The 13647-nt window shown below is 37.8% G+C and overlaps 1 protein-coding gene across 2 annotated transcripts in view; it reads right to left on the bottom strand.

Annotated features, from left to right (window-relative positions):
* The window catches only part of atl1 (atlastin GTPase 1), a 64388-nt gene that overhangs the window by 20841 nt on the left and 29900 nt on the right, over positions 1 to 13647 (bottom strand). For both annotated transcript variants that reach the window (XM_043697616.1, XM_043697615.1), the window contains exons 3-7: positions 7619 to 7753; positions 6394 to 6498; positions 3560 to 3610; positions 3414 to 3470; positions 449 to 541 (exon numbers count right to left, since the gene is read on the bottom strand). In XM_043697616.1, coding sequence (XP_043553551.1) covers positions 449 to 541; positions 3414 to 3470; positions 3560 to 3610; positions 6394 to 6498; positions 7619 to 7753 — 441 coding nt within the window. The remainder of the gene's footprint in view (positions 1 to 448; positions 542 to 3413; positions 3471 to 3559; positions 3611 to 6393; positions 6499 to 7618; positions 7754 to 13647) is intronic.

Below are 13647 nucleotides of genomic sequence, written 5' to 3'. Positions count from 1 at the left end.
GGCTGCAAGTTAATCAACTAAAATATCATCCACTACACTGTTCTTACATCTCTCATCATGGAATTTACCATAAAATACATATAGCAGTCAGGAATCCTGTTAGGAAGGGCATTTGGCATTGTTGGTCTATCTACAGCACATGGACTAGTTTAAGAAAGCAGCTCACCACCACTTTCTCAAGGGCTACAAGTGATAGACAATAAATGCTGGCTAGCAACAATATCCAATGAGAGAATGAAAAAAAAATCTGCCTGGTCCATTAGCATCCTTTAGAAATAGAAAAGATACTATCCTCACTTGATCTGGCAATGTAATTGAGTTTAAGGACAGAAGCAACATTTGACATTGTAGTTTTGATTCATCTGTTTTTACTCAGTGGAAACACCACTCCAATTACTATCAGGTTATTTTTAATTGTCTAAATTATAGTTCATTAGACGCCACAAACCTTAAGGCGTTTCTCTAGGAATTTGAAGCCTCCGTCAAGACCGTAGTTGAATTCATATGGAAAACTCCAATCACGGACTAGAAATATAAGTGACTGCATATTAAAAAGAAAATAATCTTTAGTTCAAGAATTGTTTTTCAGGGTTATTGTATTAAATCTATTTTGTTTTAATTTTAAAGCATTTTCAGAAGTTCAAAAGACAGTTATAGTATAAGTTCAATTTTCAACTTTATTTAATTATATTTATTATTCAACAAATAAATAGACACCAAACTAGTGTATACACATCAACATACAGGTCCCCATGTTACAAACGAATTTTGTTTTTAAGTCAGTTCGTAAGTCAAATTTGTATGTAAGTTGGAGCAGTTACATATGATGCACATCTAGCATCAATTTGTCGAATGTTTGTCTTAGTATAGATATAAAAAACATTAAAGAAACATTTCTTAGACTGTTTAGACAGAAAAGAAAACATAATCATTAAAGGTTTACACTCACTCACATTCCAAACAATGTCTAGTATACCAGAGGGGCCTTAATTAATAATTAAGATAACTTTATTAATTGGGTAATTGGCCTGGTGTTGGAGAAGATGAGCCTGGTGCTGGAGAGTCAGGGATAGATACTGCTACTGGAGAGTCAGTGTCTGCTTCTGCTGCTGGAGAGTGGGGGTTTACTTCTGAAGTCAATTTCTTAAAGTAAACATCAAGGGTGGATTGAGCAGAGCTTCTCTTTTTCTCATTATAAATGGCCTTGGAGCAGCTCAGGTCATCGGTAACTATCTTGTAAACTTTGGTGAACCTCTCTGCATTAGGATCTTGCTCCTCTAACTTTGCCATGCCTATTTCAGTGAGACAAAAGGCTTCAGCTAACTCCTTCGTCAAAAACTTCTTGGGTTCTGGGGTTTCTAGGACCTGGCTTTCTTTCTCAAATACTATCACCTGCTGCTCCAGCTCCATAAGGTCCTTATTGGTCAGTTCTTCAGCATGGGATTCAAGCAAGTCTAAGACATCATCTTCATTGATGTCTAACTGCAGTTGATTATTACCAATATCAACTACAGCTTGCCTGGCTTCGGCGATGTCCTCAGCTGTAAATGCTTTAAAACCATCGGTGAACTGGGGACACAATTTGTTCCAGACTCCTTTCATATTGGTTTTTTTCATTTCCTCCCCAGAGTCTGCAAAGTTTTTGATGCCATCATTAGTGCTGTAATTCCTCCAGAACTCCTTTAAAGTCATTGCATCATCTTGGGTAGCCCTGACTGCTTGTGAGAAGGTCCGGTGTAAATAATAAGCCTTAGCGGAGGCTATGATTCCCTGATCCATTGGCTGTAGTAGTGATGTGGTGTTGGGTGGCAAAAAGATGACCTTTACATTTGGGTGAAAGTCATCTAAAATGCTTGGATGTCCGGGGGAGTTGTCAGGCACAAGGAGAATTTTGAATCTTCTTGGCCAAGTAATAGCATTCAGCAGCAGGAACAAAGAAGTTCAGGAACCAATCTTCGAAGCGAGCTTCCGTCACCCAAGCCTTTTTGTTTGCCTTCCAAATAACCAGAAGAGATGCCTTGATGTTTCGGCTAGGTGCCCTCGGATTCAGGGAGTGATACACAAGCATAGGCTTAAGCTTGCAATCCCCAGGATGTTACCACCAAGCAATAATGTTAGCCTATCCTTGGATGTCTTATGCCCTGGAGCAGTTTTTTTCCAATTTTGAAATGTATGTCCTTTCAAGCATTTTCTTCCAAACAAAAAGCCAGTCTCGTATACATTAAATATTTGCTCAGGCACATAACCTCCCTCCTCAATAATGTTTTTTCAACATTTCAGGAAACTCTCTCACAGCACTTACATCAGCACTTGCTGCTTCACCTTGCACCTTAATATTGTGTAAATTTACCCTCCCTTTGAAACAGTTGAACCGACCTCTACTCGTAACAAATTCTTCATCACAAGCACCTTCACTTGCTGCACGTACAGCTTTTAAGTCATTGAAAAGACTTTGAGCATTTTCTTGCACTAAGCCAAGACTAATAGGAATATTACGCTAATTCTGATTCTTTAAATTACCAATAGTCTTTCCATTTCAATAATAGAACAACTGCGTTGCTTAATGGTATTTGTCGCTTTAATTGGGAGAGCCTTTTACATGCTCCATTACTCTCCCCTTGCGCTTTATAACTGTCTCAATCATTGATGGACTGTAGCCTAACACTTTTCCAATTTTTGTTGGTATTTCACCTCTCTCTGATCACTTTATTATCTCCAATTTTGTTTCAATCGTGATTGTTTTCCTTTACTTGGATGCATCACCATCAATTGTATCAGATTTACAATTTGAAGCCATGATTACGATGGCATGGCATTGTTCTCGCTCAGGCCGGTGAACCGCTGAAAACATGCAGTATTTTGAGTGTCGCGCAAAGTAGTCCTCCCGTTCATTAGTCCGAACCATTGTATGTAACTTGAATTTTTAAAGTAATAGGCTTTATGGAAGTCAGTTCATAAGTACAAGCGTTCATAAGTCAGGTGTTCATAACCCGGGGACTCCCTGTATTTCATTTCAGCAATATTTAATCAATTGTACACTCCTGCTTTAAAATCAATATATTTATAACAGTAAAGATTTTGCTCTGTAGCCAGTATAGTAGAAGCTGGTTTCATGCTTTTGATTTCCAGCACAGCCTCATGGCTATGTCCTTCCCAATGATATGAAACAGAGGAAACAGCAAATCCTGTCGTACCACTCTTACACATATTCTAATGGGTTGGTACAAAATTAATGTCAGGAAAATCCCACAGCAGCTTTCCAGTTCAGCTGCTCAGCACTGAAATAAAAGGCAAGATGTGTAGACAATGAAATTTTTCTTTTTAAAAGACATTAATAAATAGTGATATTAATTTTAATTGCAGAAACTGATCTTTTGTAATTCTGGCAAGTTTAAGCATTAACTTTTTCTCACCTGGAATGGTTTCTGAAACGTTTCTTCCATAGCTAGACGTCCATATTCAGTGAAGAGCTGAAGGAGATTAAACACCAACACTGAGGTGAACAGATTACCCTAAGTTGATGCTATTACTTATAGACTTTCACTGGTTATTCAATTACCTGTAGATGCTGAAGATCATCCTCTTGAATATTTTGTGACAAGTTATATACCTGGACAAAATGAAATAAGAGTCTTTACAGTTCTGAAAAGTAATACACTTATTGTTTTACTATGGTAAGGATTTTAAAATGATTTTTAACATCAGTTTTAAAGTATCATTGAGATTCAATAAAATGAACAGTGACTGGTTGTTAGCTTAAGATAATTGGATGACTTTAAGCATACTATGTGAATTATAATTATCTGGTGTTAATGAGAATATAAAATGAATTGGCCCTAAAATTAGACAAAACTTGATACGACTCTATTGACTTCCACAGTTGAAGCAGTGAGAGGGACTGCTTTTGACATCAAGGGAGCATTTCACCATCTCTGTATTAAGGAACCCTAGCAAAAGTGATGACAATACGAATTGGTGGGAGCTTTCTGGTTGGTCGTAGCGAACACAAAGGAAGATGGTCAAGGTTGGCGCAGCCCCACAGCATTGCTGCAGAGATCCCCCAGGGTACTGTCCTGGCCCCAATCATCTTCAGGTGCTTCATCAATGATATTTTCACTATCATAAGGTGAGGACTGGAGTGGTTAATGCGTGTTCAGTCCTGTTTGCGACTCCTCATATATTAACATATTCCGAAGTTATATTGAACTCAGAATATTGACTTGCAGATGCTGCCAGATCTGCTGAGATTCTCCAACAGGTCTTGTGTCCGCATATGTTGTTTTTATATTACTTATGTTACTTAAGTGGTCCATGCCTGCATGACCTGGATAACTTTCATGTTTAACCAATAATTGGCAAGTAGCATTTATACCAGTCAGGTACCAGGGAAAGACCATCTCCAACAAGAGAGAATCTAAATCTTGCTTTGGCATTCAATTGTATGAACTTTACCAAATTCCCCCACTGGGATTAGCTTTGGTCAAAAACTCAACTGGTGCATATAAATAGTTTGGTTATAAGAGCAGAGCCTTGGAATTCTAAGGTGAGGAACTCATCACCTGACTCCCTAATGCCTGTCCACCTGCAAATTACAAACTGGGAATGTATTAGAATGCTGCCCACTTGTCTGGATGAGTGCAGCTCCAATTACACTAAGGTAACTGAACACCATTCAAGATAAAACAGCCTTCTTGACTGGCACCACAATTAACATCTTTATCATTCACTCCCTCCATCAACTTAAACATTCATTCACCCTACTGGCAGTGCAGAGAGCCAGCAGTGTATACAATCTACAATGAGCTTTGCAATCACTTATGAAACCTCAGATAGCACCTTCCAAACTTATGATCTCTACTACCTAGTAGGACAAGGGTAGCAGACAAGGAATTTCCCTAAAAGCCATGTACCAACCTGACCTGGAACTAAACTAGCATTCCTTTGTTGGCAGTAGGTTGGAGTCCTGGATTTCCCTCCCTAACATCACTGTGGCTGTAACCATATCATAGAACACACAACAGGACTGCAATATAGCTCAATGCCATCTTCTCAAGTTTGTCAGTCAGCAAGGATATTCAGCTGCATAGGTTGTCTGTTTATCAGCAAACATTATATGCCAAGATACATTAGTGAGATAGTCTTGTGCCTAGGAACAGTTTGAGTGTCATGAATTAGGAACTGTGTGCTTACATTAATTTATTACGTATTTCCTCTTCAAGAGATATTTATATTTTATAATATTCACTAATTTCATGAAGCACAGTTGTTCAGACCAAAAGTACAATAATGACATTTAGTTTGCACTTACAAGGATAGAAAAAAGGTTTATTTTGGTTTACAAAACACTTCATACCTTTCAAATATCAAAGTGACTGGTAATAAGTATATATCTGGGTTCACAATTAGAGTTCTACAGATCCCCAAGAGTCCATGAACATTTCAAACGATCCATCAATCCCTTAGAATGACTGAAATAATGCACTCAGCCTTTCAACACTCCTGAGCCAAATGAAATGTTCAACATTAAAACAAAACTGCCAACAATAATTTAATACATCTTTCATTGTATAGAGCCAATAATATAAATTTTTATTTTGTAGCTGTGTGATGTTTGATTCATTACCATTCTATCACAACATCTTTTCTCAGCCCATCCATCTTATTTCTGGATGCCACGGTGAACTATTCTCGAAGTATTAGAATGTGCTGACATAGTAATTTGAAGAGAGGGAAAGCTCTGGGAATCAGACAGTGAGCAGCCAAATGGAGGTGGGAATGGAAGGGTTGGCTTTTGCAAGTACTGGATCTATGGCCCAATATGCGAGTCCCCAGTCCATGGTCAAACAAGTGGAAAGGACACACTGACACTGTCTACCTGTCTGTCAGTGACAATGGCATTTAAGTAGCTACTTGAGACAGGGGGCTTGCAAATCTGGTGATGGTGCCAAGATCTTCTCAGACAGGATCCCCTGGTGAGCTCAAAGTATGGCAGTGGCCTCCAAGCAGCATATACATTTTAAGGCCATACGTTTTCTGTCGCCAAAGTTTAATGTAGTTAACACAACTATCTTGTTTTATTTGGAATTTTACATGTTTAATGCTTGGAAGGATTTGACCACCTCTGTTCTGAGGAGGACTAAATTAATTTTCTTGTAGCTGTTTATTTAAGTTCCAGTCTGCCCCCTGAAAATGTGGAAAATTAACTTAGTTAAAGGAACGCAATGATTTTCACAGATACGGCAATAAAGCCAATGAACAGAAGTATGATGCTACAAGGTGTTCTCACAATTATGTCAACATTGATGCTGCTGCTGGTTTCTTGTTACTTTTCTCAGTTTTTGAGACCATTTCAAAAAGATCACGACTCAAAATTTCAGAAGCAAATTCTCCTACCTGCATTGAACTTATCATGGTGCTAAGTGCAAATACTGTAGCAGAATCTCTAAGAGTTGACTGACTGTCAAATGTCCCTTGCGTGTCCATCAATAGTACTGCAACCTGCAAATGAAATGTATTTGTTCATAACCTTTCAAAAGCAGGCAAGTGACAATATTACATTATTACCTATAACATGGTGAAGAAAAAGGAAAAGATCTCAAAAGATGTATGGGAACAATAACAAAGATGATTCAACTAGTCCCTCTGATTCGAAAAGGTAAATGGAAATATAACGGTTACACTTCAAAGAAACTGACATTAATAATGAATATATCATCCCAAACAATTAATTATGTCTGTGTTTATATAGAATATACTTTGCATCCCAACACTTTCTTTTCAAAAACCAAAAATAATGCAATTACAAATACTTATTTCTCTTCTGTATATTGATTGCTCTTAAGATCTGCAATCGGAATAAGATCAATAATTACTGGACATTTACAGCAGGATGTTGAAGAGTGTGGTGCTGGAAAAACACAGTAGGTCAGGCAGCATGTGAGGAGCACAGGAGAATCAACATTTCAAGCATAAGCCCTTCATCATTCCTGATGAAGGGCTTATGCTTGAGATGTCAATACTCCTCCTCTTTGGATGCTGCCCGACTGGCTGTGCTTTTCTAGCACCACACTCTTCGATCTGATCTCCAGCATCTGCAGTCCTCACTTTCTCCTAGTTGATGGTCAGTGTATGAAAATGACATTTACTCAAAACTCTAAATTAGAACTCTTCTATTCCACTCAACATATGAAGCTATCTTTCCAGGTCATGATCAGCCAAGCATCTCCAACCATTTTTGTTTTACTTTTATGTCTAATTTTCACTGTTCACAGCTTATATTCTCTATAAAGTTGAAATTTAATGATCTATAAACAAGCTTAGAAGTCACACTCCAACAGATTTATTTAAAATCACAAGTTTTTAGAGTGCTGCTCTTTTGTCAGGTGACAAGATGCTCTTGAATCAGACTTTTTTCCAAGTAAGTGAAGCATTACTTTATCAGTGAGGCAAGGCGATTTGAAAATGAACACACTTTCAAAAGCCAACACACAAACTGATACTATAGAGGGATGGGAACAAAGCCTGTGCGCAGCTTAGAGACCAGTAGAGAGTGGGTTAAAAGATTTGCTTCTTTGCTGTAAATTCAATGTAACTCGTCATCTTGGTTTTACGCTCTCACCTTTTCTCCATTAGGCTTGTCCACCAGAAACACTTCACTCCATATCTGAATCCCAGTAGTTTCACGCTCTGAACCTCCACGCCAAGAGAAACCAGTCAAAGGCTCATCATCCTGACCTAACCAAGTATTGTGATCCTAAATAAAAGAAGTAAATAATTTAAAGAATTTGATGTAACATGTACATAAAAATACCATGTAACATTTTGTATTCTTGACAATGTTAAGAAAATTTTAGTCAATGCAGATGACTCTTTAATTTGACAATATTGCAGAATCACAGATTGTTCCAGTGCACAAGTAGCCATTTAGCCCAGCATGCCTGCAAAGGGTCTTCAAACGAGCAGCATTACCTAATGCCAATCTTCTGCTTTCTCCCCGTACACTTGTACAAGATATTGCACAAGTAATCATCCAATGCCCTCCCGAATCTTAACTTGAATCTGCTCCCACCAAAAATCTATGTAATGCATTCCATACCCTAACTACTCACTGTATGGAAAGGGTTTTCTTCACAATGCCCTTGCTTCTCTTGTACATCACTTTAAACCTATGCTCTCATTCTTGGTCCTTTTGCGAACAAGAATAACGAGATATAAGGCTGAGCAGCTGGATATAAAGGGTGAAGGGAGCTTAAGATTAAGTAATGCAAAACCAGGAGGCTCAAGTCCCAACCGCTCCAGGGTAGTTTATGACATCTATGAAGAGGGTTGATTAAAAATATTTAAGACTGTGTAATTAATAAATGCTATCTGCAAAGAGTTTTGTTTTCTGTCTTACAGATTGACTAAGATGCAAAGTGACAATGGTAGCAGAGAATGGTTATCTAAAGGTAAAGACCTGAAGCCAGAAGATTGTATTTGGAGTTACTTTGGAGAAGAATTGCTAAAACCAAGTGCAATGTATCACAATATGACTTCCTATTAATGTTTTATGAGGCTGAACTTGGAGTGGATATGTGGACACAGGTTACATCTTTATTTTAAAAAAGGTATAGCCCTGTCACTCTCATATCATACTGGAGCAAGATCAGGTATAAAGCACTCAGAGCTAAAGACACAACAATTAAATATTGAAAAAGGTTTGGAAATTCTACTAAAATTAATGGATGAAGTTAATAACATGACCTCTGAAATATATATGAGGCATGGTCAGACTTTGGTAAATTTAGAAAACAGAATATTCTATCGAAGATCATAATACATACATATGTACATTTTTGTATATGTATATATAAATTCTACTTGGAGACAATACTCAATGTTTATGAGCTTATGCCTGAAGCTTAGCAATCAAAATTTGGGACAAGAAAGAAATTTAATCAGACATTTGTGGAATTTGCAAGGAAGAAAGAAAATACTTTGGGGTTAGTAGTTTACATCACTTAAATTACAGAAAAAAACTGACAAAGCAAGGTAAATAATGATCATGAAAGAATTTAAAAATAGCATTCCTGTAAATTTAAAGACTTCTTTAGACATTTGTCATGTGTTTAAGATCAGAGAAGTAGTAGTTCTGGCAGATACCGAGGATAACTCCGATGGACAATTTACAGGTAGTACAAGTAGTAACATGGAAATCCATAAGTAAATTGGAAGAATAGAAAGTCTATGAACCTAAGTAGTACCAGTTTTAGAGAACAAAGATAAGGACACTAAAGTAATAAACCAGGAAAGTTTGAACCAAAAGAAATAAAGTAATATCTTTGCACTGAAAGAGGACTTGACAAACCAAAACCATTTTCTGGAAGCGAATATAAGACTTTTGCAGGAGTAGGAATATCTTTAGAAAGGGGCATTGGGGAAGCAAGTAAATGTTAAAACTGCAGAGGTAGTACAAAGTGAACATGTTTCCATGGAATGTACAAAGAAGGAAAAAAATGCTTCAGGGTGGATCTTAATTTTTTTTAATATTAATAAGAAGAATCAGACCATTAGAGGTTCTGATTATACCTCCTCTTTTGAGATGAAATAAAGAAACAACCTGATAAATATATGAGATGCTTCATAAAATCCTAATGGACCGACTAAATTGTTAATTAACATCTGCCCTTGTGTGGGCAGGACATGTGAAGAACTCATTTCAAATGGTTGGGGGCTACATCAAATATTTTTTGGAGAAATCCAAAAATCCTTTGGTAATGAATGATCATCCCCAGCTTGGGAAGAGATTATAATTAGTTCTTTGAGAGCACCTGACTGCCTTGCACACAGGGAGAAAGACATTCATTGTGGCTAAAGTTTCAGATAGAAGTTGGTGAGTCTTATGGTGTAATTATAACACTATGAGAAATAAATGTTTATCCAGGGGACATGCTACATACAGTCATAGAGTCGTAGAGATGTAAAGCATGGAAACAGATCAGTCCAACTCATCCATGCCGACTAGATATCCTAAATTAATCTAGTCCCATTTGCCAGCACTTGTCCCATATCCCTCTTTGAAAAATGTTGCAGGGAGACTTGGATAAACTGCAGAATTGGGCTGAAAGGTGGCATATGGAGTTCAATGCAGATAAATGTGAGGTGATTCACTTTGGAAAGAATAACAGGAAGGCAGAATACGGGGTCAATGGAAAGATTCTTGGTAGTGTGGATGTGCGGAGGGATCTTGGTGTCCATGTACATAGATCCCTGAAAGTTGCCAACCAGGTTGATAGCGCTGTTAAGAAGGCATATGGTGTGTTGGTTTTATTGGTAGAGGGATTGAGTTTTGAAGCTGTGATGTCATGCTGCAACTGTCCAAAATGCTAGTGCGGCCTCACTTGTGGAGTATTGTGTGCAGTTCTGGTCGCCTCATTACAGGAAGGATGTGGAAGCATTGGAAAAGGTGCAGAGGAGATTTACCAGGATGTTGCTTGATCTGGAGTGAAGGTCTTATGAGGAAAGGCTAAGGGACTTGGGTCTGTTCTCATTGGAGGGAAGGCGACTAAGAGGGGATACAATAGAGACATACAAGATGATCAGAGGATTAGATAGGGTGGACAGTGAGAATCTTTTTCCTAGGATGATGACATCTGCTTGTACGAGAGGGCATAGCTACAAACTGAGGGGTGATAGATTTAAGACAGATGTCAGAGGCAGGTTCTTTATTCATACAGTGGTAAGGGCATGGAATGCCCTGCCTGCCAATGTAGTTAATTCAGCCACATTAGGGGCATTTAAACAGTCCTTGGATAAGCATATGGATGATGATGGGATAGTTAGGGTGATGGGAAAGCGTTAACTCAAAATCATGAGAGAAATAAGGATACTATTTCTAAAGTCATTGAGACAGTAACATTGCATCAAAAATGAAAATGGAGTTTAATAACCATTTCCCATTACTAAAGAGAGAGTCAAAAAGAGAATAGTCAAGCAAATACAAATTTAACCACGTTGTAGAAAATAAATTTTTTTTAAATTTTAAAAGGTGTTGTGTTCCAGATGCAATTCGCTTGGTCAAATTATCAGGCTTCAAATAAAGCACATTTTATTTTTACACTAAGTTAAAATATAGACAAAATAACAATAAAAGAAAAGAATTGATTTAACTGTAGCGATATCAAAATGGTGAACAAAATAACATTAATAAACTACTGTTAATTAAAAATTGCAATATAATAGTATCCCATAAACCTACACTTGGCAATAGGCAAATTCAGTAAAATAGATTGTCCCACATGCAATTCTAGCAGCAGGGAAAAAAAAACTCAATTTTTAGCTGTGGGAGAGGAATAAGAGCTTCTACATCCAGCTTCAAGAACCCAGCAACCGCTACTAAAGGCTAAAACTTGAAAAAAAATCCTGGTTCTGTGAGAGCTTGACCTCACCCATTCAGACTGCATCTATTATTTCAACTTTAAAAAAAACCCAAGGCATCACAACCTGTTTACTTTATTGCCTTTGGAACAGACTGCTCTGTCACCTCCGTCTCAACCTTTCTTCATAGAAAAAAAAGGACAAAATGCATCATTACATAATTTAGTAACAAAGTTTCTGAACTATTATGCTCTACTCTCTTTGAAGTAGTTTAGGATTAATATTACTGCTGTAATGTTAACCCTGATGTTCAAGTGCGTAATTACTGTTCTATTCATAATTGCGACACCATAGCATATAAACAGTAATCAACAAAATTGTTTGGTTTTAGTGAAACAGCATTAGATTTTGTCCAAAAGCCAACCTTTTCTCTTTGCAGCAAGTTTTGAATAGTATTTAATGAAACTGCTGTAAACACTTGTTCAAATTTTATTTGATGAAATGGTCCGTTCATATCAAATGTTTTATCGTAATTCCTTCATACAGAGGTGATGTTATTGCAATGTGTTATTTACATTTAATCCAGAAATATAAGTGAAGTTGTTAATACGCCAAACAACATTCCAAAGGGCTTGACAAACAGGCCGAGAACCTAATGCAGCTTTCTGCAAAAACAAATTTGTTTAGTTTGCAGTCATTGAGGTAAGGGGTAGAAAAATCAGACGGGGTCTTATTTCTGATTGTTGTCAAGTGCTTCATCTATAAAATGAACATGTAAATACTGGATGGGCTGGGCTGTGACACACCCATTAAAAACAGGCTGAAAGTAATTACTGTCTCGACAAATTAAAGTTAGCTATGAACAAATGATGTGCCACCACCCAAAGTATCAATGCTTTCAAAAAAAGAAACAAACTTGGAGAATGGAAAAAAAACATACTCCTCTTCTTGAGTTCTTTGAATGCAGGTTGATCCACAGCGCTGTAATTTTGATCATAGGTATGGCAATCTACTCCAACCAGAATGGTGATTGAACACAGTGCTGTTGGCACCAATCTGATCCATTCTACCCCTCCAGCCACTGACAACCAAGGACTCTAGGTTGCTGTGGCAACATACATTTTGTGCATATGTTGTAATCTGGAGCTATGCATAGTGATGTCAGAGGTTTTCCTTTTCCTATCCTTTTATCAGCTATGCAGAAATACTATTGGTAGGTTGAGTATAAGGTACATAGTTATGTGAAAGTTTGGATTGTAATCATTTTGTGATTTACTGTTTCTGTGGGAATCTATCCAATTCAATTCATCCATACAGGATGTACTATGTGATCAATCAGCCCGAATAAACATAGTCATAAAAAGGAACATTCATTCCCAAGGAGACCAGAAGAACAAAAGGCCAGATTTTCTGACTGCATGCACATTCAACTCGAAGTTAGACCACATAGAGAAAACATCAGGACAGGAGCAGTCATTTAGATCCTCCAGCTCCTGTCCAACCTAAAACACGTTTCTTCTAATTCTTACCTTTCTAATTTTCTAATCAACTTACTCAGAGATATTATTACACACCTCTGGAGCAAGTAGGACTTGAACCCAGGTCTCCTAGCTCAGAGGACCACTGTGCCACAAAAACCCTACACTGTAATTATTTCCTTTAGGTCAGCCTCATTAGCATGCTGAACAAGTTCTCAGAACTGGAAACACCTGTGATTAGTCATAGAGATCTACAGCACAGAAAAAAGGCCATTTGGCCCTTCGCATCTGTGCCAGTAAAGAAATATGGAAGATATAGACTGTAGGGAAATAGATGGTGACATCTTGCAAAATGTCCAGATTACAGAGGAGGAAGTGCTGGATGTTTTGAAACGGTTAAAGGTGGATAAATCCCAGGGGCCTGATCAGGTGTACCTGAGAACTCTGTGGGAAGCTAGAGAAGTGAGTACTGGGCCTCTTGCTGAGATATTTGTATCATGGATAGTCACAGGTGAGGTGCCGGAAGACTGGAGGTTGGCAAACGTGATGCCACTGTTTAAGAAGGGCGGTAAAGACAAGCCAGGGAACTATAGACCGGTGAGCCTGACCTCGGTGGTGGGCAAATCGTTGGAGGGAATCCTGAGGATTAGGATGTACATGTGTTTGGAAAGGCAAGGACTGATTCGGGATAGTCAACATGGCTTTGTGCGTGGGAAATCATGTCTCACAAACTTGAATGAGTTTTTTGAAAAAGTAACAAAGAAAATTGATGAGGGCAGAGCAGTAGATGTGATCTATATGGACTTCAGTAAGG

This window comes from Chiloscyllium plagiosum, chromosome 10 (assembly GCF_004010195.1).
Source record: "Chiloscyllium plagiosum isolate BGI_BamShark_2017 chromosome 10, ASM401019v2, whole genome shotgun sequence".
Lineage (NCBI taxonomy): Eukaryota > Metazoa > Chordata > Chondrichthyes > Orectolobiformes > Hemiscylliidae > Chiloscyllium > Chiloscyllium plagiosum.
This window is presented reverse-complemented; position numbering and strand designations above follow the sequence as displayed.